Here is a 25,817-nt window from a genome sequence, read left to right as displayed (position 1 = left end):
TGGTTCCAGCAGGAGATGAGAAATCTTACAGATTTCAACAGGGGTAAAGTTAATAATGGAGTATTTATTATTGCTCCACTTCATGTATCAGACACAAATAGTAACCAGGAATTTTCAAATAGAAGGTTTTTCAGTTACAATTTTCAGTGAAGAGTAAAAACACAGAGAAAAAGACAATGCCATTTAGTGAAGCAAACCAAAACCTGTGGTTTCCAGCATAAAACCTTAACACAGAACCACAGAGGCAATCAAGTGAGGGTTAGAGTAATCTACATCTTATGCCAGCCTCGTGAAGTATTTATATGCACCCCATCAGTCAGGAATCTTTAGTGTAAATGAACTCACCACCTTCTTAAAAAGCCTGTGAATTCCTTTCAAGAAATGCAGGATGGGTCTTCTCAGGAAGTCTGCTAGAAAGCAGGAAACCACATCCATTTTCTTCACATCTAAAACAAGCACTAGGAAATTCTTCCGTAATCTTTACTGCTCTGCTGCAAGAAATTTGTATCTGTGTGGCAGGAATCAAACCTGTTGCAGCAGATGAAGACACCCCGGCTGGATATCCTCCTCTGAACACAGCTGGGTTTCTTTTTTGGGGTTTTTTTGGTTGCTTTTGCTTATTTTAATTTTTTTTTTTTTTTGGGTGGGTGGGGTGTTAATATTTCCTGAGTTTGGGAAAAGTTGAGTTTTCCTTGGGTTTTTTTTTATGTTATGTCATTGTTGGAAACTGGTAGTTTGATTAAATTTCTCACTACATAATGCAGTATCACATCTGGAAATGTAACTGACCAATTCAGTGCAATCATTAGTGTATTAAACATTGATTTGAGACCTAGTAATGGTGCCATTAGTAGCTGTGCAGGAGGTTTGTGTGTGTTTTATCTTCCATTAAACTGCATTGGATGTTATGAGGAAATGTGATATTGCTGTCCTGAGTTGCCTCTGAATTTCACATCGCTTATCAAAAGATAGCAAAGTCTTTTACAATTAAGCCATTTCATTTTTTTGCTTTGTTGTGTTTTTTGATGGTATCAAAAGTTTTTTAATTGGCTTTAGTTATTTTTCTTCCTTCAGAGCAGTTTAACTGAGGGCAGAATCCAAATGATGACATTGACTCTGCCTAAGCTATTTCCTTTATGTTCTTACGCTTTATTGTATGCCTTTGAATGTTACTTCTCTCAGCCAAGGGTAAAAGATGCTGTTAACTCTAATTATTATGGATTATTTGTAATTATTCCCAAGGCTCAAAGTGACTTCCCTTTTTTCATCTTCTTGTGCTGTTGCAGCTGGACAGCTGGCCGGTAACTCATCGGTGGAGATGTATCGGCAAGTGCTTTTGTCAGGCTGCCGCTGTGTGGAGCTGGACTGCTGGAAAGGCCGGACAGCTGAAGAAGAGCCGGTCATTACCCATGGATTCACTATGACAACTGAAATATCCTTCAAGGTACAAAACCAGAGCACACTGCTGTAGTGGCTTTAGCTGGAGCAGGGTTTTTCATGCAAAATGCATCATAAATACGTTGTGAGAACATTACTGTAGAGGTGGAAGAGGGAAAAAAGATGTTATAAGAGGTGATTCCGGAGTGCATGCAGAATCAGCGGAAGAGAAGAGTTGCAGTATGTGGACCTTGCACAGGAAGATGGTCTGGGTCATCGTGGCAGTTGGAGGAAAAGGGTGTGATAGTCTGTGCCATCTTGGGACTGGGCTCCATGCCCAGGTCTATACTCCTCTGGATGTCCCTGCAGCAAATCACACAGGAAGGGAAGTAGGGTAGACTACAGCCAGGGCTGAAGGACCAGGTATCGCTGCCACAGCTGGTTTTACACAGTGTGAGTTGGGTCTGGAGCCAGGCTGATGGTTTGTGTGGTATCTCCGTATCATGTGGTGGTAAGGAGCAGAGCTGAGGTAAAGGTTGCGAGGATTTGAACGGTGGTAAGCAGTGCATCAGTATACTGCTCATCTCTGCCTGGTAAAAATGGGATGGGAGACAAAAGTGCTGAACTGAAGCAGGAAACAGCAGCTGTCATTGAAATGGCTACAATTCGCAAGCCTTTAAATTCCTGGGGAGAGAAACAGGCTACTGGTGCCCAGTTGAGCAGGTCACATCCACAGGGACCAGACACTCATCATTATACTAACTAACAATGGTATACAATGTATACCTTACCCTGAAACTTGGGATTAAATTTGAAACACTGAAGGGTGAAAAAGAGAAATTAGTGTCTTTGGGGAGCTTGATGGGGTATTTGTGCCATTTAAAGCCCAAAGATAGCACCTCTGTTTTCTTAATTACATCTTTCATTTCCTTATTCTATAATAAAAGGTAAATACCCCTAGCAATAACCTTAAATTGGTCTCTTCTCATTACCCTTAAAGCTGTTTTTCATCTAATGTGTTAGAGTAGTGGGATGGAAGTGTTTTCATAGAGCATTAAGATTGGTAGCCAGCACAGCTTATTATGATACATCAGGATACCACTTTTGAAGTGTGAAGAAATAATTTTTGTTCATCTGAGACATCAGTTCACCATGGAAATATGTTTCTAGACTTAACTGTGTGCAAGGTGATGTGGTAAATATTTACAACTGCATTTGGTTACAGTGCTTACCAAATGTTACAGGTGTTAGGTGTGGCTTCTCTACTAGCTACAGCTTTGAAACATGTCTCCTACACCTGAGGCATAAGTTGTTGGGGTTCCTTTTTGTCTTCTGGTGTCTGCCTCTAGGAAAAAAATAATTCCAAACAAATTATGCTGCCTCAAAGATAAAACACCAAATTTCAGTTGCACCAGAACACTCATTGCTTTTTTTTTTCAATCTGTTTCTCTCTTTGTTGATTGAGTTAACCACAGGAAAATGTAAAACACAACCTTCTTGCACACTTGTCATTAACTTTCCAGCTATGTTTATCTGAAGCCAATTATGTTTATGTGTGGAGTTTGATTGTTGGAAGTCCTTTAATTAAGGAAGATAGCTCTCAACTGCTTTGATCATGAGTGGGAATTTAAAACAAAGTTAATCTGATTCTTATAAGGTTTATTAGCATGAATGTTGATTATCTCTGGTTATTTAGATGTTCAACCCTAGGCATTTTGTTCACAGGAGAGGTATTGGAAGGTATTTTAAACCTGCTCAGAAATATTTCATTTGTCACTTCAGGGCATATACTTTTTTCTCCACACAGAAAAATGTAAAAAAAATATTAACCACTGGTTTCTTTTCAGCAGTGCACGTGTGCTGCTCGCTGAAGAGGAGCAAAACGATAGGGAAATAATATCAGAAGTGTGTGAATCAAATCAGAGCGATCGCTGAGTCTTGAATGCTGAATCATTTATCAGCTCACGCTTTTGGCGTGACCACAACACACAATGCTTCTGTTCAGTCTGTCAGGTTTCCCTGCCTCACATGGGCTTTCTGAAGTGCAGAGACAGAAACAAATATGTAACTCCCCACCCTTATGTTGCTGGAATTTTCGTTGGGTGTTTTTGGTTGATTGTTTTTGACTTGCTTCATGACACACAGAAATCAGTAAGGTTTTTCTCAGCTGCAGATTGTGAGCTGCTGCTTGGGTGGGATCTTATAGGGAACCAACGGTATTTTTCATGCCATAACTGGGAATCTGTGTGTGTGTGCTTTATATATACCTTGGAGACCTGTTTAGGTGATTCATTCTGCAGCTGAAGTAAAGTATGGAACTTAACCATGTTTTTCCGCTCTGCCCACAGAGAATTTGCATTTACATTTACCTGTTTTGCCACTGAACCAATGCCTGAGCTTCTCATCATCAGATTTCACCAGTGTAATCCTGAGTTTACTCTCAGCTTATTTTCCTCAAATGTGCTGGATTTCATCCCTTTTTGCAGTTGATAAGCAGCTGAAAATAAATTTCTGGATTTACTCCACATCTTGAGCAGTGTGTAGGATCAAGAAAGGCCCCAGGACTGCTTGTGGCAGTACTTTTATATCCAGCCTCAAGTGTTCTTAAGCCCTGCATGATACTCCATAACCAAGGGGAGGGTGCAGGTGGGTAGAGGCGACGCCAGTGCTGATGGTCTGGGTGGAGAGCATCAAGATAGGAGGACTCAATATTTGTAACCTGATTCTTAGCATTGCTGTTCCCTTGTAATGGCAAAATTGCCTTAGATACTTTTGAGAATCCCACCGGCTCTGAACTGCATTGAGGTGGTACCAGCACTTAGAGATTTACTGGAGCTAGAAAGAAAATGTACAGGAAGAATTACTTTTTCATGTGTCTCCCCATGGGAGAACTGCTGCTGAGAAAGGAACTCCAGCTTCCTACCTTCCTTGGGCCAGCCTTCTGCACCATTTATTATTCTGCTGATAAATGATTTGCCTTACTCTTTCTTTAAAGACAAGAAGTGGTTTTAGTTGAAGCACACGAACGGTTAGTGATATGCGAAGCATTTAAATATTTGTTGATTGCAGTTTATTAAATATTCTCATTTACCACCTGTGTGTGCCAAGCACACTAGTTTTCTCACCTTACAAGAGACACTACAACAGTTTGTGCATGAGCTGTGGGTTTTGCCTACCTACATGAAGACTGTAAACTTCGTTTTTATCCTGGCTCATATCAGCAAATCTTGAGATGGTGCTTTCCTTCCAGCCCTGCATTCTGCAACCCAACATCAGAGGAATGCATCAGAAGCTCAGTTTTCATTTTAAGAAGTGGATAACTTACTGTTATGCTTCTTCATTGAGCCTTTTAAAGTACCAAAAAAAAGGGGGTGAAAAGAATCCCCCAGAAGAGGCTGGTTTAAAATAAATAGCTCTAGGTTGTAGTCATCCTTATGATTTGAGAGGGAAAAGGCTTATGAGTTCTTATAAATGTCCAGAGTTTGGCAGCAATGACTATGGAAAGTCTTTGGTGTTTCATAAGTTCTTTTTAAAAAAGATCTGTGTTCCAATAGGGAAACGATGAATAATTTGTAACAGTGAGCTCACTACTGTATTGTGCACCCCACTAAAATTAGTGTTACAGCACAATTCCTCTCCTAAATCTGCAGTTGCCATTTGCCATCAGAGCTGCAAGGAAACTTCGACAGAAATTGAATTTCCTGAGTCCACTGGTTGATAATTACTACACAGCCAACTGTTGTAACTGAGAAATGCTTTTTTTTCTTTCTTTTGCCTTAAAGGGATTTCTCTTATCAAAAAAACCAAAAACCAACAGGGAACTAAAACTTGTGAGTCAGAGTAACTAAGGATTTTATGCATATGTGCTTTTGTTGATGATGTTTTAGAAGATAGGCATTTGTCAGAGTATGCTTATTATTTTGCAAAATAGCTCATGAAAGTCATAGCTTCAGGCATGGAACAACTCCACACAAAGACCAAGTTTTACATTTAAACTATTGATTTAGGTAGACATAAGTGATTTCTTGAGAAATGCGGTGCTGGAGGCTCACCAGACGTTTTGGAGAGTTGATTACAGTTCAGATTGAAAAATTTGGTTGCTGTAAAGACACAACCAGAGTTTTCTGTGACATTGAGAGTGGAAGGTCTGATTTCAGACAGTCTGGGTATGATGTCAAACCTCTTGGGGTCTTTTCTGCTTTCAAAGACCAAAACACTATTTCTTTAGAGACATACATTTGTAACTATGTATTTTCATTCTTTAGGAAGTAATTGAAGCGATTGCTGAATGTGCATTTAAGACATCACCATTTCCAATCCTCCTTTCCTTTGAAAATCATGTGGATTCGTAAGTAATTACCATTTTTTGTAAGGTCTGAGCACAGAACTATGTACTCATACGGGGCAGTTTTCTTATATGATACAATCAACAACTCCTACCCTGAAAATTTATATCAGCCTAAGTAGCCAAGTGAATAAGAATGAACCAAGCATGTTCTTAAAAGTCTGCCTGAGTTAGAACCTTTTGTACATAAGAGAAAGTCCCGGTATGTCCTGCTGGAATGTAGTGGTACTTTATCAAAGAAAACCAGTAATTCGTCTGTTTGGTACCCGATTCTACTCTGTAAGTATATTCTATGCACAGAGTTTGGTCTGCTTATTTCTGTGTTAGAAATAAGAGGACAGAACCACAAAGTAGCTGAGACTGTAACTGTTCAGTGGCTGCCAAAAAATAGAAGTTTACCTAAGCTTTTTTTTCTTCTGGGTTTTTTGTTTGTTTTTTTTTTTTTAATTACAAAGAAGGGACAATTTTTCTGTGTAAGAAAAACGAAAGTGAGAGCACTTCTAAATTTGTCCTAGTCATCTATTTATTATTATTGGTTTAGTTCTCAGTTTTCTTTTTTTTATGTTTGGCATGAACTTTGGTTTTGAAGATAGAGATCACATGGTTCAATGTGGGGTGACATTGACACCTAACATGTACCTTAATTTAAATTGCCTTTCCGCCTTTTGTTTTCTTCTGTGAAAATATTTCCAACACTTCTAGGGCGGTTTTGGACTGAGAAAGTTGGTTTTGGTTTGTTTGGGGGGGGTTTAATGGGAAATAAAGAGTAATCTTTGGGGCAGCTGTGAATGATTTTGTACAGATCAGAAAAGATGTTGGCACTTTTGCATCTTGAAGAGGAAAGGGTGAGGGCTGTTTTTCTATTGTTTTAGGAAGAACATTCTCGTCATAAGGGAAGGAACTGGTAGAAGCAGCCTTGTAAGAATGTTTTTAAGAATAGATGTGGCAATAGTGATCAAAAACGATGTAGGTAGAAAAATTTAAAGCCTGAGAGCTGATCTGTGCTACCCGTATTCCTTACAGTCTGAGTTTACACTGCCTTTTGTGGGCAAATATGTGCTTGCTCTGCACACATTTAAAGGCCACATGGTTATGATTCAAACAGCTACCTGCTAAATCCCACTCAGTCCTGTCTTATTCTGAAAGACCACGCAGACACTGTAATTCATTTCTTTCTCTGATCGGTCCCCTCGCTCCTTTCTTTTTGGTGTGAGTTATGTCACCTTGGACTTGCTTATGCTCACCTACTGCGGTAGGTTTTGACTCACAACGCTTTTCTCAATGCCTCCAAACTGCAACCTCTGGTCTTTAGAAAAGATCTCATCCCTCATTCTTCACTGTATTATATTTTGTATTCATTCCCCTGTATTTGTTAAAATATACATTCGCTGTGTTACTGTAAGGCAGAGAAAAAGCAACATCGAATTTATTTTAACCAGAAGGGTTACATTTTTCTTCCTTTAAAGTCATTAAGACTCAAATGTTCAACTACTCTAGGGCAATCTGTTCTATTTTAGGAAAGTAAAGTAGTAAATTATTGTACAGTATAAACTCCTGACAGATGTAACTAATGTACAAAAGTGGACTTAAAACTGGTAAGATGAAACTTTGTCGAAATTAAAGGTGGTGTAATACTGCAGGAGCATGTCAAACAGGGAACAGAGTTACTGCTGCATTACACAGTCTTCTGGATTTGCCCCCCAGAAACCACTGGACTTTTCTGAAAACTCCAGTCAGGGACAAATTAATGGTCCTTAAGTGTATTGTTTGAGATCCTTTTCCATGCATTGCTATGACATAGGTTTTTAACAAAGCAAATCTACAAAAACAATAACAAGTACTTTCTCTTTCTGAGGCTTTATTGCTATTTATTACTTCTGCTGCATTAAATCATCAGACTTAATGTGTATGATTTCTGATTTTGCTTTGGCTGAAAATAATTTCTAGTTATTTTCCCAACTGCTTCAATTATCTCTTCATTTCTTCACTACTTGCTAGAGAAATCTGCAATTAGTCATGCCACTCACAGAAGCCTTCACCTGATTTCATGGAATGCTCCTTTTGGCTTTTCATTTACATGGAATGTTGGTTTTCTCCTACCCCTTGAAAGACAGGCTTTGCCCTGAATATTAGCAAAAGATGCTAAGTGTTTTTATGGAATTGCTATCAAACAAGTCCTATGACATCAGTTCCTGCTTTGGGGGACCAAATTTTTCCTCTGATTTTCAGCTTAGAAGAGTTGGTATTCGTGTATGAAATGCTGGTCCTGTACAAATCAGTGGAGATTTTGAGTTAAACAGCAATACGATTTTAGCTTGTGTTCTGTATTCACAGCTTTTAAACAGACTGCAATTACCAGAGGTAAATAAGTTTTACATCACCCCGTAGATGTGACAGCATTAATCACCACTGGACTTAAAAATGCAATTTTCCTTCCTTCTGGTTTATGTTCATGAGAATATTTTTAACACTTATTGTTCACCAAGGGAACAAAGCACTTGTTAGCACATAGTGTTAATCATCTCATTCTGCTTCCTTCAATGTTCTTTTCAAGAAGGACTCCTCTTTAATATCTTTATAGCATGTGAAAATTTTTAATTTCCTTTACTATAACTCCTTTATGCAGCATTTTTCTTCTTGCCTGTTTTCATACAGTAAAAGCTTTAGCAAAAGAGGTGAGCATATAGATTTTTAGACTATATAAAATATTATGTATACCATCATTTATATGGAAGTGAAAACATGCACACTGAAACAAGACAGTGCTAAGAAAAGCTGTAGTTCTCTCAAAAAATAGAGAAGTGCCCTGAAAATGGTGAAAAGACCTCAAGAAGACCTTGACGTTTGAAATTGGGCTTGCAAGAAGATAAGCAATCTGCAAATCTGCAAGCAGCCACTATAATTAGAAATGCACTGATGACATAGCAAAAAGGTTAAGTGATCCTTGAGCAGTATCCATATAAGATTGCTTCCAAGATTAAATTTAATTACAGTTATTCATACTGCTGGTTTCTTGCTGGAATTATGATTTCAAATATTAACAGGATTTTTATCACTTTTTCTTCCTACACTTTATTTTAGACTCTTCTGGGGAGCATCTGTATCTTTGTCTAATGCAGAAGAAGGATCTCTGCAGAAGTGATAATAACACAGTGTTAGGAGCCGTACTCGTGCGGCGGTGCCAAAGAGCTTTTGTGATTGACCTTCATAATAGGCATAATGCAAACAGAGTAAAACAAAGTACAGGCAATATAGTAACAGGAATGAAAACATTTCTTGTTATTCTTTATATTTCCATGTCTCCAGGTATCCCTTTCCCACATTCTCTTCCCTTGCCCTGGCACATTTTGTGTGTATATATAATTAGTCTGTGTGCTGCTTGTGCTGCCTGTCCATGTCTGCACAGGGAAAATCATAAAGCAGATAAAGTCAGCTCTTCTCAGGCAATCAATTTTCATTGCAATACCTGAATGCTGAGAGAATTTGCAATAACAGTAGATGTAGACCAGGAAATACCTGAGTTTTTTGTTTTGTAACACACAAGGGGAAAAATATGGTGATGTAGAGAACTTGGCATTTCAATCTGTTGCTCTGGTTCATAGTTTTGAAAGAAGGGAAATAAAAAGAAAGTGATGGTCCAACTTTTAAAATTATATAATATGACACGTAATCTATACCATTTTTAATGGTCTGTTTCTTAAAACAATACACACACACACAGAGAACACAAAGTAATTATCACTTGGATAAATTAAATGCTGGTACTCCTGAATATTTTTTTATTCCTCCTTAGGAGCTTCTAAAATATCTGTGCATATAGACCAGTCCTCAAAACCAAGCAGTTTTGTAATGTCAAGCTTTTCCTACTTCGGCCTTGTCTACTACTGCAAGAGTTGTTTATGGTATTAGAAATGGATGTTTTTCCCCATTATTTTCCTTCTGGCTGTGTCTGGGATGCAGTGACATTGGAATTTATATGCTAAAACAAAATAATGTTGCGTTACATATTTTTTTTCTGTTGCAAAAATGAAAGTTCTCACTGTGCTCTCTTTGAGGTAAACATGTAATTAAACACAGAAGATGAGAAGAATTTGTTCTGGCTGTGGTGATAGTTTGAAATTTATTGGATTTGACTCTTGCATATTTTTTCGGGTTCCTAGCAAGAGTTCCTTTTTGTAGTTGATATGCCCACTTAAAAATGCTGATGTCACATCTGATTACTAAGATTTCAACAACTGTGCTCTTTTTGATTCAAGGAGATGTCCTTTGAACATTCTGGGTTCTAAGAACATGGGTCTATTCAAATTATACGCTGGTGGAGAAGACCAAAATAAAACTCATTGTAGTGACCCCTACACCTATTGCCAACACCCAGCCTGCTCACTGACCAGAGTGAGGTGCCTTTATTTCCTTGGGAGCTGGCAGTTAGAAATAGCTATCACAGTGTGGCAGCCTGGTCAGTTCCTCCCATCACCTTCTCCCCTGTGTGTTCTTAGTTCCATTGCCTTGCTTGTCTTCAGCTTCATTTTCCATCTGCAGCTAAAAGTGGCTTTTAGCTTTCTTTTTTTCAGAATAACAGAATCACAAGGTTGGAAAAGACCTTTAAGATCATCAAGTCCAACCATTCCCATCCTATGCTAAACCACATAAAACCATAAGCCAATTGGCTGCATGCAAAACCAAAAAGCATTAGTGAAGCGCTGTAGTGATTTAAACTGTGTGTAGCACTTGCATAGCTTTGTGGAATAATTTAAAGCCTCCTCACAATATATTATGCCAGTGACTGAGCTGATGGCTGGTTCACCCTGTATCTGCTTCAGGGGACGTCCGGAATGCTGATCTGTGGGAAGTTAGGCAGCCTGCCTTTAGCTCCACTGTGGCTTGACCCTGCTGACCCCAGGAAGAGCGGCCGTACCGCGTGCTCAGTTGGCGGCTAGTGACCACCTACAGACACAGCGGTGGTTGTACTCTTAGTTTGCAAGGGAAAAGGAGGACTCCTTCCTTCCTATATACCCAGCTCTATTTTGTCATGAGAAGGAGCTCCATGGTAACATAACCACTTATGCCATTCGTGTATCTTCCATGATACACAGATCATAATTACCAGTAGTTGAGGAAGTTATAATAAGCAATATAAACCTGCCCTTTAATTGGAACTTCTCAACAGAGTATCAAAAAAGGAAACTTCTAAAGGTGCCTAAGCTCAGATGTTGCAGATTTTAAACAGGCACACATAACAAAAATACACAGTCCTCTAAAATTAGAAAGAGAGCAACTGTAGCACTGAGCTGTATTTTATGATTATTTGAGTAATATTTCTGAGCAGTATAGCCTATCTTCAGTCCCAGAACTCCCATTGCTGATACACAGGAATTATTTCAGTCTTTGATTGCACTTTGGGAAATTGGATCCTGAGTAGAGTTTACTGAGGTTCGATTTACTTCTAGAGGATGCATGAAAACCGCTGAAGTAATTTACTAGGGTAAAATTTTACACTCTAATTTTAAATAAAATCGTAACGTTTTTGTAAAAGGAATCTGACAATGTACCAAACAGGCTGAAATGATCACTGAGCAGCTCCCCCTAGCAGCTAAGAAGGCTGTACTGATATGTTGGTCACAGTGACATACACATCACATGCACGCAGTATGTAAGGATATGCACATAAAATGTACTTATACCAGCACTTATCACAGCAGTTCTCCAAATTGACATGATATATCTTAGCAGCAGCACGATTACCTCTACACTATGACGTCTGCCAGTGAGGATATGTCAGGGGAAATCACTACTGAGTGAGCTGGTGAGAGCAGCGTAAGCTTTTGGTGCAAACCCAGCCCAGGAGGTCTGCAGGTGCTCAGTGCTCTGTGCTAGAGCACCAGTGTGGCTGCAGCTCAGGGCAAGGTGGTGGCTGGATGGGGTGTTGTGCTGCCCGGCACCCATCTCACGTGGACTAACAATTAGGGTGTCAAAGTGGGCTGCATTTTAACAGAAAACTTGCAGTGGAACTAACTGCATTTTAGAAATCTGCAGTAAGACCAGTTGCTTCCCTAGCTGGGCTTAGAACTGATGCAGCTTTGCTGGTGTTACAACCCAGATAATGTCTTTTGCCCCTTGGTCTGTGTGTCTGTGCCCTGTAGACATGCCGATGAGGTGGTAAGTACCCATGGCTTGGGCAGTTTGACAGAGACACCTGCATAGCAAACTGCTCTCTGGTTTATGCCCTGGGTAAGGTATGGTAGAAAAAGAAGGAAATCCAGGTGGGGTTGTGGCAGCAGGGGTGAGAAGGATGCCTGGCATGTGTGTAAAGTAATATGAGGAGGAAAATTAAGCTTTGAATAAAAAATTTGCCTGAAAGAGGCAAATTCACATAATGGTTATTTCCCTAAAGGTACCAACTGACAGCCTCATTTTTTTTATTTTCTACTAAGTGCATGGGAAAATATACCTCAACATTAAAGTTTCAGTTTCACTATTATTCAATTGACTAATGCATTTACTTCACGTATGATCCTTTAGATAAGCTCTATCAGAGGAATCGGAATAACTGCATGATATATCTAGGTCTCTGAAAAATTCACAGCAGTTGGATGAGGAAATTATATCTAGTTTAGGGATATTAGATACTCCATTGCTGCTGCTTCCACTCTGTAGCATTAGTAGGACTCATTTATTTCTTTCTTTTATCCCCTTTAGCCCTAAACAACAGGCAAAAATGGCAGAGTACTGCAGATTAATATTTGGAGATGCATTGCTTATGGATCCCTTGGAAAAATACCCGGTAATACAGTTTGGTATTTATCAGATCACAAACATTTGTGTGAATCTCTGTTTAAGTTCTGTATCTTTCTTCTAAAGGAGGGGGTTAAACAATGTGAGCTGTTGTTGAATTAAGCATATAATTTCTGATGCAGAGCTTGTTCTGATACAGTGAATTGTAATCTCCTAAATGCAATTGATTCTCATAGCTGCCATTTTATAATGTAGGCTTTCATATTCACACTAATTCCTATTTCAGTTATTTCTGTAGGCATTTCATAAGGCATTTTTCTTTTCTTGAGTGCCATCGTGCCTGTTTCATTTAATGTTGAGGTTACCTCTTTTGCAAAATATACCTCATTTTAACAGGGCTTATAGAGTTGACAAAATTATCTTGCACCATGTGGGCCCTAAGAAATGGCCATAAGCTCGTTTCTTTTGTTGATATAACAAATTTCTCTTCCTTTTTCTGGAAGCTTGAACCTGGGGTTCCTCTTCCAAGCCCTATGGATTTAATGTACAAAATTCTGGTGAAGAATAAAAAGAAGTCGCATAAGTCTGCAGATGGAAGTGCAAAAAAGAAGCTCTCAGAGCAAGCTTCCAACACATGCAGTGATACATCTAGTATGTTTGAACCTTCTTCCCCTGGAGCAGGTATGAATTAAATCTACAAATATATTTCTCACTAAAACACAACTACTAGAAGTCAATCCATTTACATTGCTCTAGCGAGGTAAGGGTTACACCAGTTTGAGTCTTACTCGGTAGGAAAAAACGCTAAGTGTCATTGATCCAGGAGTCTGAGAAGACTCATGGCTGAGGATCATTTACACAGTGACCTAGAGCTCAGCCATGTGTACAAACATTTATCTGCATTGCTTTAGGAAGGAGAGCGAGCTGCCAACTCCTCTGCTGTTGGGTGGCTTTTCTGTCTGCCCCAGCCCAATACCAAATATAAGGTTTTGTTTTTCTGTTGTCTCCAAGAGGTGCCTACCATTCATTTGGTGTCCTGTCAGATTGAAGCCATCACACAGAACTGCAGTGGTTCTGCAGTGTCTTTAGATTCAGGGTAACTGTGAATGAGCGATCTGCTCCTCAGGCAGGCAAGGCTCATACCGCTGTTACTTTGCATTAGATGAGAACATGTCACAGACCTCTATGGAAAGTGCTATAAGACTTTCTTCTGCTCCAGAGATAGAAACAGGCAAAAATAGTAACTGCAAACCAGTGTTTGTTACCATTGGGAACTGTAGGGAATGTAGCCAGTGGAAAGCCGTGTGTTACATTGTTCCTTATTAGCATTGTTAAAATCAGCAATGGAATAGAATAGTTACTGTAATGCATGTATTCTGGTAATACCTGTGGGGTCTGCAGGGGACCACTGTGAGTGGTGGCATGCAGAAATGAGTATGAGATGGTCTTTATCCTGAAGAGCTTAAAACCTAATTAGAAAAGGCAAAGAGAAAGGCAGAGGAAAAAATCAAGTAAGGATTTTCTCTAAACCACAGAAGCACGTTGGCAGCAAACAACAAAACTGTATGTCCTGATTCCCAGTGCAGTGACTGTTCCATGCACTGGAATTTCTTCTTCCTATTGAAACTGAAAGTTTGGGTTGCTAAAAGCATAGACATTTGTGCCCCAGTAGTAGAATACTTATAGAGCAAATTGGAAGTTCTACTGGTGTGTAAGTTCATCGCCATTTGCCATTAAAAACCTTTTTTCCATTGTTTGTAATTTTTTTTTTCTAAACTTTGATTAATTGAGCTGAAAATTTTCATGCTGGCAGTTTGCTTCAAGCTCAATTAAAAAACAAATCCTGCTGTATTCATGGATAACATTGTTTATCCTATTAGAAGCAAAGGAAGAGTTTTCAACTATTGTGTTAAGAAACTTTAAAAAGGGCTTGCTTTTGAGTAGGGCTTGGATTTCAAAGGAAGATTCATCCTGGTGTCAGGAATGATTTATTACTGTTCTCTTGATATGCTTTAGAAGAGTCCCAAGCAAGAGAAAAATAAGTGTGTGTGTGCCAAGTGACTCTTTTCCAACACTTGCAGTCAACCATGGGTTCCTAACTCTACGCTTTTGCTCCTGGCACATAGTGAGTGCCCTGTCTGCTTACAGGAAAACAGCTTTGTCTTTCAGGAACCTCTCGGAGCTTTGATAGGAAAAGACCTGGGCTGTGAATCTAGGTGTTGATAGTGATGCAAGTCCCATAATTGAGTGTGTAATTTTACAAATTAACTGTGAATGGTATGTCTGTAATTCCCTACATAACAACCTCAGTTAACTGTAGATTGAGAAGATGAACACTTAAATTAGAAAACACTACAACTGAGATGGCAAAATTCTTGTTGTCCCATGGTTCATCTGTGACCAAAAAAATACATTCCTTGTAATCCTGTCAGCCATTATTTCTCCTTTGGGACCTGTGCCTCTTTTGGAGAATACAGTTAGTATTTTTTCTCTCTCTGTCATTCAACACTTGATCCCAGACTCAGCATCCTCATCTTGCAGTGAATTTCTGTGGGGGTATCCAGGCTGCACATGAGCACTTGACAAGCAGCAGTGAATTTATCTGAATACCTATGGGAAGTGAAATAGTATTAAGCCAATTTTGTCTAAGGACAATCGATTCTGAGTGAACTTAAGAACAGTTTAGGGGTGTCTGACAAGGAACATCCAGGATCTGATCTTTTTAAGAATACTTTGAATTTTCGAATACTCAGAGCACAGCTCCAGAGATTTCATCAATAGTTATGAGCACACACAGCATTTCAGTAAATCAGAGGCCAGATTTCTACCTGTAAACATTAAGAAATAAATAAATAAATATTCCCCATGTTAGAAGACTGTTGTGGCAAGACCCAGTGAAGAGCAGGGTATCACTATGATACCCTTCTTTGCACTTTGCACTGCCTCGTTCCTTATGTGCATCTCGGTGGCTGTAATATGTAATGCCAGTACCAATTTCTTTCTGGAGCACGAGAAGTGGAGTACAATTAGACTCACTAAAGGAAGACTAAGTTTTACCATTTCTTATCATCAAGTGTTCCAGTTCTCCAACTTTAATATAATCTTTACATTTACCAAGTTGGGTATATTATTCAAATAACTTTATTGTATTGCATAGCTCCTGTTAGAATTACTGCTGCAAGTTGTGCTGATTTAGCCTTCTTGAGATTTTAAATGAGGGTTTTTTCACAGCAGTGCAAAAAATATGGAGATTTGTACTTGAGTTGATAGCAGGCTTCACTGTGCCTTACGTTGCTTGAGGTCAGATGTAAATCCAAATAAGCCATTCTTTTGATATGTATATAAAACATACCATATGAAAGCTTAGGTGGTGCTGATATAGTAGCAGTAATTTAAAAAAACCCAAACAGTTCTGAAAGGAGCTTTGCAGGGTGGCTTGCAAGACGTTCATGATGCTGATGTAGAAAGTAACTTCAGGAGGATGTAATGCTGTTAGTCAAAAAAGCTTTCCCTTGAGGTACAGCAGAGATGGCAAAGCTGAAAGGAAATTTCTGTGATAGAGTGTCATTTTGGTAAACACACACCTCAGACCTGGCTGAGTTAGCACAGTGAATGGATGCAAAGAAGTAATGTTTTCAAAGAAGGTAGATGACACCGCAAAAAGGACAGTGGGAGTTCTGTAGGTACATACATTGTGACCACAGAAGGCAAGTACTGAAAGTAGCCAAAACTTGCTAATCAAACAGTATTTACATTTTTGAACAAATTGCTAATTTCTCACTGATAGGATGACATTTTTTGTCAGGGTAGTGGATGCTGCAAGGATAGAGTCTCAGGAAGGCAGCGAGGGGGTAGAACTGGCTCCATCATTTCATGATGACTAAATAGAAAACTGGATACAAATTTTAGGCTCAGTGTATGTAAATGCACTGGTACATCACTGCTGAGTGCCAGCTGAGCCCATGGCCCGCTGTTGCAAAGTAAAAACATTTTGGCAAACTGAATGAAGTTCATTTTTTCCTTTTTAAGCAAGTGCTGATGTGCAGCCTGTGGAAAAAAACAAAAGATGATTTCCACCCCCCAAGATGCTGGTGGCTGCCTAAACGTTACAGAGGTAACAAGCTGCACCCTCAAGTACCACATTTACAATCCATTCTGACTGTTATTTTAAAGGGGTCTTAGAAAGCAAATTAACAAATTCCTTCCAATTTCAACCTTTCATTTTATTAGGCTCTCAGTATCTGTCACGGTGCTGAGGCTTGGTGAGAATATAATAATAATTAGTATTCTGTTGCCTTAACCCTTGGTAACAGGGATTTGGCTTTTCCCAGCTCTCCTCTCCTGATCACCTTCCATTCATTATTACGATGTGGAACCCCTCTACCCATCATTTAGTATTCAGCCTCCTTTGTCCACTTTTTCATTGCCCACTTTTACACCTTCCTTATGCTGCCCCACTTTGGCAGCTCCTTGAAAACTTCCTTGACACTGCCCCATTACTCCACTAGGAAGTTTCCTGCTCCCTTTTGCCTATAAGTGACTGGCAGTATCTGCATTAGAACTTACCTATCATTGTAGGGAGCAACATCTTTTTATTTCTTGATTCTGTCCACCTCTGTCCATGGGCAGGGTGTTCTACTTTAGCTGTATTTGCATGCTACAGAGCATGGAGAGGTTCTGTCCTGAGCTGGGTTTGGTCCCATCTAAATGCAAATAATATTTATGCCATTGCAGCTAGTTGTCCCTTCCACAAGCTCACGTGTACATACTGGGCTGGACCTGCACCACAGCTGAGTATTTCGGCCCACGTGCATTTAGGATACACAGTGCCTGTGCCCTCCTGGGAAGGGACAGAAAGGATGGTGTGACTGATTCCACCACCACTGTGGGAGGGTGAGGATGAAGACATCCACAGCACTGACATCTCCTCGGTCTGGCCAAGGCTTGCTCTGACTTTGTGTCCCAGAAGTGGAATGGGAAAAGAAGGTTGGGTTTGAGTATAGGACCTTGCTGCTGGGTGAAAGGCAATGCAGATGGAGTCATGCTTTCTGAAACACTCGTTTTTATTCTGTGTTTTCAATCCTGTGTATTATTTGTTCTGGTTTTGCTGTCTGGTGTAGAACTTGAAAACGAGCGATCTAAATATTTTTTTAAAAAAATGAATGATGCTTTGCTACTTTCTTCCCTGGACACTTCCTAGCAAGAACAAGCTGTCCAGCTACCTGATACCTCAACAGTGCAAGTTGGCTGAAATCTGCCCACGTTGCCCATTTTGTGCACTAGGCAAAATATTTTGCCAGGCTGGTTAAATCAATTGAGAGCTTCCCAGCCAAAGGCTGTCACTGCAAATCCTGTGAGAGGTCCTCTGGCTCTTTGCAATGTGGTGAGGTTCCCAGAGCCATCCCTTGAGCCTGTTGAGCAATTGTGTTATTTTCTTCAATGAAATGTTCAGGAAGAAATGTGTTCGTGAATAAAAGGCTGACATTTCAACATCTGCATCTGGAAGGAAACAGAGCCTGGGTAGTCATCGTTTGGTTGTGAAAGGCACACTCATTATTTAAATCATATGTGCTCTCCGTGTTCAGAAGGGGCCCACTGGGCATGATTCAAGGCCTGCTGGAACAAAGAGGAGTTTCTTTATTGACTCAGTGGTCTTTGGATTAGGCCCTAAATTGACAGGAGGAACTGAGGCTGAATTACCATTCTCTGGAGACTTTGGGAATGCTGCACAGTGGTTAGATTTTTGTGCTGCCAAATGCAATTGCCACTGCTGAAGAAAACCAAAAGGTTTGTGGAATAAAACCTTCAGGGAGAGTGGTTCATCTTCCAGTGTGGATAGGTGACTGCACTATAAGTTAAACCTTCTTTTCCAGAGTCTTCTTGAGATGTACAGTGTGTAGACTCTGACAGCCAGACCCGCAGGAGGAGCTACTAAAGAGAAAGATAAGCCTGGTATTCCTTAGTGGTTTAATTTCTGGTACAACCAAATCAAAACCATTTTGGAGGTGAGGGGAAACATTCGTTAATTAAGAGTCTGTGTCTTGCCCATAGGAACTTGATGAGTACACCACAATTGGGAACTAGGCATAAGATAGATTCGGTCCCGTTTGCTCTATCACTACATGTTCAGGGAAGGGATGAGCCTTAGGCATCCTCTTCACATTACTGGATTTGCACTGCCCTCAGCCGGTGCGTTCGAGCTGTGTCACCGGAGTCCTGGCAGTAAGGCACCCCAAAGCAGTGGGTGGAGGGAACTGAAGTCCAGCTCTTGCAGTTAGGCCCCTGTGCCGGACCCCGCCCCCCCACCGTCTGTGTGACCTAACTACATGCTCTGTGATACATTCGGGACAGATGGACTTTGCTGACCAGCCCTTGCTGCCGCAGCACACGAGTCCCATCGATGTTCCTGCATGGGTTCCTCACCCGTGCACGCTGCCCTGCGTGTGCTTCCCAGAGCAGGTGCAGGCATTCACTGGAGCTTCTGCAGGGATCCTGCAGCAGAGAGGGAGTTTGAACTCACGTGTCCCAAGCCCCAGAACATCTCTTCAGAGTAGTTTGTGATGCTATACCCAGACACTGTGCAGACTACGCACACCACGATGTTCTTCTCTCAGTGCTGTTCCCATGATTTCCAAACACTGAGCATCCAGCAGCTGCAAAGGAAGAGTTTTTGGTTGGGCAACAAGAACTTACCAATGCTGAGGAGGGATGAATCCCTCAAAGCAGTGTGTTTGATTTGTTCTGTGTATAATATAGTCTCCTTTAAGCAATTCCACCTGCACATCTTTCTCAAATTTATTGTTGGTAATAATAACCTGCTTCAGTCAGTAACTATCTTCTGCTTAAACTTTTCAGGAGAAGCGGAGATTGAGAGCGATGATGATGATGACTATGATGATGATTGTAAAAAGTCGTCAATGGATGAAGTAAGGGTGTAGATATGCTTTGTGGTGATAAGTCGGTTCCAGCAGTTTTGGGTTGGCTTGTGTTACTAGGAGTGGGACTACCATCTAGTGGAGAAACCGAGGCAGAGCACCGGGAAACACTACCAGCTTCCAGAAGTTGGCTGTTATTTGGGTTGGAAGCACATCTTTGCTTTGTTTATTTATATTTTCATTTACTGAAGAATAAGAATTAATAGCATCCCAGCTGATCTGGTTTACACATCTGCTTATCGTGTATCTAGCATTGTTGGAAGAAAAACTTGACATTGAAAACTATATTTATTATTTTATTGTTTATCCAACAGCACTGATAAGTTTGCTCAGCACCACTTGTGTGTAAAGGGAATGCAGTCCCTTCCCTAGGAGCTGTGTGGAGAAAACCAAACAAAAAATCAGCAGTGTAATTAAACATTTAAATCTTATAGCAAATTTTCTTCATTAGCATGTGAAGCTGTGTGAGGCATTAACTTCACTAAGCCAGGGTCAGTAAAAGATATCACGGTTGATAGAAAGCTGGGCTTTGGTATTTGTGAGCTCTGGTGGCCATCAGGGAGTTTGACACGTCGAAACTGCAGCATTTTCTCTTCTCTGTCCTAGGGTACTGCTGGAAGTGAGGCCATGGCCACAGAAGAGATGTCTAACCTGGTGAACTACATTCAGCCGGTGAAGTTTGAGTCATTTGAGGTATCAAAAAGTGAGTAATCTAAGCATGAGCAACATCATATACCAGAAATGACCTAGCAAGTGTTTGGAAAAAAGTTCTGGAGAACTACTTGGCTTCCTCTCAGTTAGATACAGGCTCACAGATAGAAAACATTTCCTTGGTATCAAGCCAAATAATTCTATATTTATTTTGAAACCAGCATTAGTCTAAATATCAAACTTCATCAACAGTACACATGCTGCCATTCCAAAAACAGCTTTAAAGACGTTGTACTTACACTGTCTTTGTTGTCCATAACTGAAGAGTAACTTAAACAGTTTAACAAAGCCAGTCATAAATATTCCTTTGGATTGAGCAAGTGCTTTATAGTTCGCCTCTACTACATTTATTCAGTGTAAGCAGAGTCTGCCCTTCCCCATGTGCAAATTCACTCCATCCTGCCTCTGTGTGTTGTATAGAAAGGCTGTAATTTCACTCCCTGCTGGCTTTTACAGAAGGTGCCTTGCTAGGCATGCACTTCATGGCATCCTCAGTAAACACTGCTGCATCTTTCCCTTTCTTGGTGCAGAACCCCCTGCTGCTTGCCTGCCCTTTTTCACTTTGTTTTGACAGGTTGCAATACGCTCTTGGAGCTTTTTAGTTAAAGGAGTGTACAGCATTTTAATTTATTATGGATTTGTGGAGGCTGTGGCAGAGGACAGGTAATTGGTGCCCAAGTCCCTGTCTGTGCATAAGAGTTTTCATTTACTCAAGATGAATAATAAACAGATAAGAAGTTACCTACCTGTTCATGTGTATGTGGGTATTTACACAGAGGCACACAGGAGCATGCACAGATCCATGCAGAGAGCCGTGCTTGTTCCCTGTAGCAGTGTCCCCTTGGATGTTTATAATCTCCTTGAGCTCTAAGGAGAGTTACAGGAATGCAGTGGGAAGGATATATTCCTTCTGGAAAGGAAGCCATGTGAATCCTAGCAGGACAAATTGATGTGGCTGTTACAAAATTGCATTGTGTGGCTTTCTTCTGTTCACATGCCTGTGCCTTTCTGAGTTTTTGTAAAGAACTGATGACGTCCATATATTTTATCCTAAGTCTTGATGTGACCTTTGATCAATCATACTGTATCTATGGAATTCATAACATTAAGGAGTTAATATTTCTGGTGGTAAATGTCGTCAGCTGGCTAAAGTGTCCGGCACTAAAGCATGACTTGTGGGTTCTGGTCTTAGTCCTGGCCTGCACTCACTGCAGGACCTTCATTAAAATTCAGCAAAGATGAGATGAAACAAACAAAAAAAAGAGTTAGAGGAGGATTGTTTCTTAACTTTTTTCCCCATCCAGTTGTTGCCCAGATTTTATTTTTGTTCACCTGACCTTTCCCTCAGTGCAGAGCTCCCCTCATCACTTTGCTGTCACAGCATTTTTCTAATTTAATATTACCTAATTCAGAGTTTGGTTTGATTTGTGATCCTGGCCTCTGTGCTGATAACAGTACCCCACTGCTGCTGTAATTCACACATTTTAAAAATGCATTTTCTGGTCTTGCATCTAACTTGTTAACAGAAATACTGAATAGCACCAGATCTGTAACAGTCCCCTGCCTGCCCTCACTAGAAGTCTTCCTCTCTCTGACACCAAGTGGCTGTAATTGGTTTGTTTTCAAGTTTTTCAAGCAGTGTTTCAATGAGTTCTTTGTCTACTCTGTAGTTACTTTCCCCTGATGAGATAGCACAGTGTAATCTATCACAAGAGAGAAATACCCCTCCTGCACAGTCTTTTCTTCAAAGGGCAGGTTTCTTAATTCTCTCCAGGTACTACAAGGAAATAATTGTTCTTATAATTGGGAGTTTGATTAAGCCCTGGCCATTTAGTAACCAAATCATTTAACAGCTACCAGTTTTGGTTTCCTACAGATGATTTATTTTAAGATAAGCCTGAAAGACAGAGTAGATTACTGCACCAAATTCTAGCATCTGAATTCTAATCAGAATAAACACACTATATATGTGTGTTGCTAGTGCTATCCCGCTAGTAAGGGGGAAAGCTGGAATGGGTATAATCTTAGTAAGTTTAGGAGGAGCTGAGATGGAGGTAAGCTGGCTGGAACAGTCTGGAGAAAGAGAGGATATTGCTTGTTGGGAAGGAAGAGGAGTGGTAAGAGGGGAATTCCTGTAGGGAATAGCAGGAGTGTTTTGCCATTAGGAGATAACAGTGGCAGTAGCGTGATGGTTGCTAATCAGAAATAGGGACCACAATCAAGTCTGAGTCCCAGCTCTCCTTTGGAACACCTCAGTCATCCTCTAACTTTTCAACATACATTGAGAATAGTTTGTAGTTCACAAGCTGGCAGCACATTTTCCTCTCACATTGGCCCAAACAATCTAGTTCCTGACTTCTCTGGAGCTACTGCTTCCTTTCTGGCTTCTGCTAAGGAAAGTGCACACCTGTTTCTGTCCTGTTTCTCTGGGCAATACAAGTGCTTTTGTTCAGCTTTATCCATCTCCTGCAGCTTCACAGTTTGATTTTGAGGAGCTGGCCAGGCTGGCCTCTTGGCCATCCCTGCATTACTGCAACACAGTAACTTCTAAAACAGGATGAGGGCAAGCCTCCTCTCTGCCTTATTTGCTTTCAATAAAGTGGTGTTCATGGAGTTGGTGTTTCAGCACAGGCACTGTTTACCTCATTTTTAAAGACAGCAGTGCTGAGATATCTGGTCGATATGACTGCACAGCGCTGTGGCCCCTTCTAGGCAATCTACAGAGTAGATTGTGATTAAATGGGAAGCTGTTATTTTACAGGAATGTTTATCTTGTCTACAAAAGTTTAAAGGAAAATATACTGAAGCTAGAAGGGTTTTGACTTAGGCTGTCTGCTATGTCAGGCAAAGATGGGTAACAAATGATACACAAATTAATGTTTGGTCCTACAAGCTTGGGAAGAGCTTTTGATCACTGTCAGGTCAGAACGTTTGACCAAATTAAAGAGGTCATAGAAGCTCCATATTAGTCCAGGGTTAGGTCTGAAGACTTGCTGGGACCCAGGAGTGTACCTTCAGGCATGATGAGATAGCAGTGTTACCATGACTGTTTGAGACAGATGTGACCTTACGCTGACGTGGTGAAGATAATGAGAACTGCTGTAGGCACAGCCAGTGCTCCGCTTTGTTTAATCTGATATGGACATTAGTTGTTATAGCTTCAAATTGGCTCAAAGCCCTTCCATCTGCCTGCAAAGACAATTTAGAGATCCAGCGTGGCCCTCTCTGTTCCCCACAAACCTGCTATAGTGCCTCTGCATCACACCTGTGAGCTTTGGACTCTACACCTCAAATATATCAACGTGGTATTCTGCAAGCAAATGTGAGAGATCTCTCTGCTTATGCACTGTGGCCTGCAGCTGGTACAGCAGCAATCTTGGCTGGTACTGATGCCCTTGATTTGGGCAGTACTAATGTGAGTCCAGACAGAACTCTTGTATGTGCAGAGTGAGCTTGCTGCTGTCAGCAAACGATTGTGTATAGAAATTCTTTGAGATCGAGGTGAAACAAGCTGGTGAACAGTAGATGGGATAAGGGGACTGAGACTAAACTAGATGTTTTCAGCCTGTGTTTGTGTATGATTTCATGCTCTAATGTGTCTCTGGTTTTATTTCCCCTTTACATTTTCAGAACGCAACAAAAGCTTTGAAATGTCTTCCTTTGTGGAAACCAAAGGGCTCGAGCAACTTACAAAGTCTCCGGTGGAATTTGTGGAGTATCCTTGACTTTCAGGAAGCTGCTCTCTCTGCCTTTCTAGATAGAAGATCTGTTACAGGGCTCAATTGAAATTTGGAGACAGGAGCTGGGGAAATACAGAACACAAATGAAAAATGTAGATTTGACTGTCTTCCTAGATGAATTAATTGGCCTGAGTTCTGATGAGCTAATTTAAAAGCTGGCATGAGTCCTTGTGCTGTGGGCTAGGACTAGAGGGAATAGGCATAAACTACTTATTGAAGACCTGATACTTTGTATTCTGGTTGTTAAATTTATCATCCTATATGAGGTGGTACGAGTTATGGTGAGCAAACTGTCCAAATGCAGCTGACTTGGTTTTTGCAAAGTCATACAAGAGAGCTGGCTTTCCCATCATGCCTCTAGTTCTGAGAGCACTGAGCTGTTTTATCACCATCTGAGTCTTTTAATAACCAAAGAGCATTCTGTTTAGACCTTTTGATCTTTCTCAATGTCTCTCATCATGGCTGCAGTTAAGAATGGATGGTCAAGATAAAATAGTGCCTTAAAGAAGATTAATGGAAAGCTATTTCCACAGATAACCTGCAGCATGTTGTCATCTCTCAGACTTTTAGACTCAACTGCAAGAAGTGCACATTCATCATTTCTGTCTGTTTCTGGAGGCCAAATCTAATGCACGTTACAGAAGAACACTTTTAACCAAGCACCTCTCCCCCCACCAGAGGAAGATTCACTGTTTACAGCTAATTGGCCTCTATAAATGCAATCTAAGGAAAATCCCAAATTAGTAACCATAATGATAAATGGAGTTTTATGAGTGCCATCCTTTTAATGCATAAGTCTGTGCATTTCCTTGCTTAGTCTGAGTACTCTGTACAGGAGCAAACAGTGCCTTTAGTTACCCTGTATTCATCATATCTCCTACTAAATTGTACTCCTCTGGAGGTGTTATGGTTGCAGAAATCCAATAAGGAACCCACTGCTGTTCTGTAAAGACCGCCTGCATTTAAATATTGCAGTTGCACCTCTCTGCAAAGCCATTTTTGTCACACATACTGTATCTTAACTACTCGCTGTTTAGATACAACAAAATGCAGCTAAGCCGAATTTACCCAAAGGGAACGCGTGTGGATTCTTCGAACTACATGCCACAAGTCTTTTGGAATGCTGGCTGCCAAATGGTTGCTCTTAACTTCCAAACTGTAGGTAAGTTATACTCCTCTTTGGATTTTGTAAGCTGTACGTTTCCATTTCCCTTATGTAGTTTCTGACTCCTAGATAGGAAAGGCTTTATGCATCCAAAGCTGTCTAGTGATTGAATGATACTACAGAGCTGTTAATTAACATTTTCAACACAGTTGTTTGGGTTTTTTAACTAGCATTATTCATAATTGCCATGCTCTAGCTAGAATACTATGCATACATAATGTCCTCCAGATTGTCATTATTTGCAAGTGGTTACCGTTGAGCAGCATTTGAGATCTGGCAGGGATTTTTTTCCCCCTGTGTCTTCCAAAATCTCAGTTAATCGAGACATAAGGGACATAGACAGCAAATTCCACTTTAAAAGTGAGTATTTAAGAAATAGATATCTGGGATCCTAGATGCACAAGTCACTTCTGAAATAAGATGTGTTGTCTTCCAAGGTTCTGTTCTGAGACATGAAAATATTTCCAGCTACTGGATTCCAGGACATATCCTGACCATGTCCTGCCTCTGGGCATATGGCAGCACTCCCTTTTTCCTTTCACCCAGTGTCTGATGTTAGAAACAGAAGTACAGCAGTGCAGTCAGTCCAACACCGAGGGACTCAATGCCCAAGTATCAAGGCTTCTTTTAATATGTGAAGATGTTATCTGTTGAGTAGTCTCTGAAAGATGTCTTACAGCTATCTCTTTCTTACCAAAAGAATCCAGGAGGCTGGCTGCAATCACATCTCTAAAAGCTCTAAGGCAACCACATGCCAGAAGTAGTGGTTTACATTACAGTCGGTTTGAAATTACAATAAATGGAGAGGTTTA

General features: G+C 40.4%; 1 protein-coding gene across 1 annotated transcript in view; it reads left to right on the top strand.

Annotated features, from left to right (window-relative positions):
- Window positions 1–25,817, top strand: part of PLCB1 (phospholipase C beta 1) — a 397,722-nt gene that overhangs the window by 282,983 nt on the left and 88,922 nt on the right. Inside the window, exons 11-18 of the mRNA XM_084261625.1 lie at window positions 1,287–1,444; window positions 5,643–5,725; window positions 12,419–12,503; window positions 12,958–13,135; window positions 19,310–19,380; window positions 19,996–20,092; window positions 23,731–23,815; window positions 24,878–25,002. Of these exons, the coding sequence (XP_084117751.1) occupies window positions 1,287–1,444; window positions 5,643–5,725; window positions 12,419–12,503; window positions 12,958–13,135; window positions 19,310–19,380; window positions 19,996–20,092; window positions 23,731–23,815; window positions 24,878–25,002 (882 nt within the window). The remainder of the gene's footprint in view (window positions 1–1,286; window positions 1,445–5,642; window positions 5,726–12,418; window positions 12,504–12,957; window positions 13,136–19,309; window positions 19,381–19,995; window positions 20,093–23,730; window positions 23,816–24,877; window positions 25,003–25,817) is intronic.

Source organism: Gallinula chloropus, assembly GCF_964237585.1.
Source record: "Gallinula chloropus genome assembly, chromosome: 3".
NCBI classification, from domain to species: Eukaryota; Metazoa; Chordata; class Aves; order Gruiformes; family Rallidae; genus Gallinula; species Gallinula chloropus.
The sequence above is the reverse complement of the archived record's forward strand: the minus strand, read 5'-3'. Positions and strand labels throughout refer to the sequence as shown.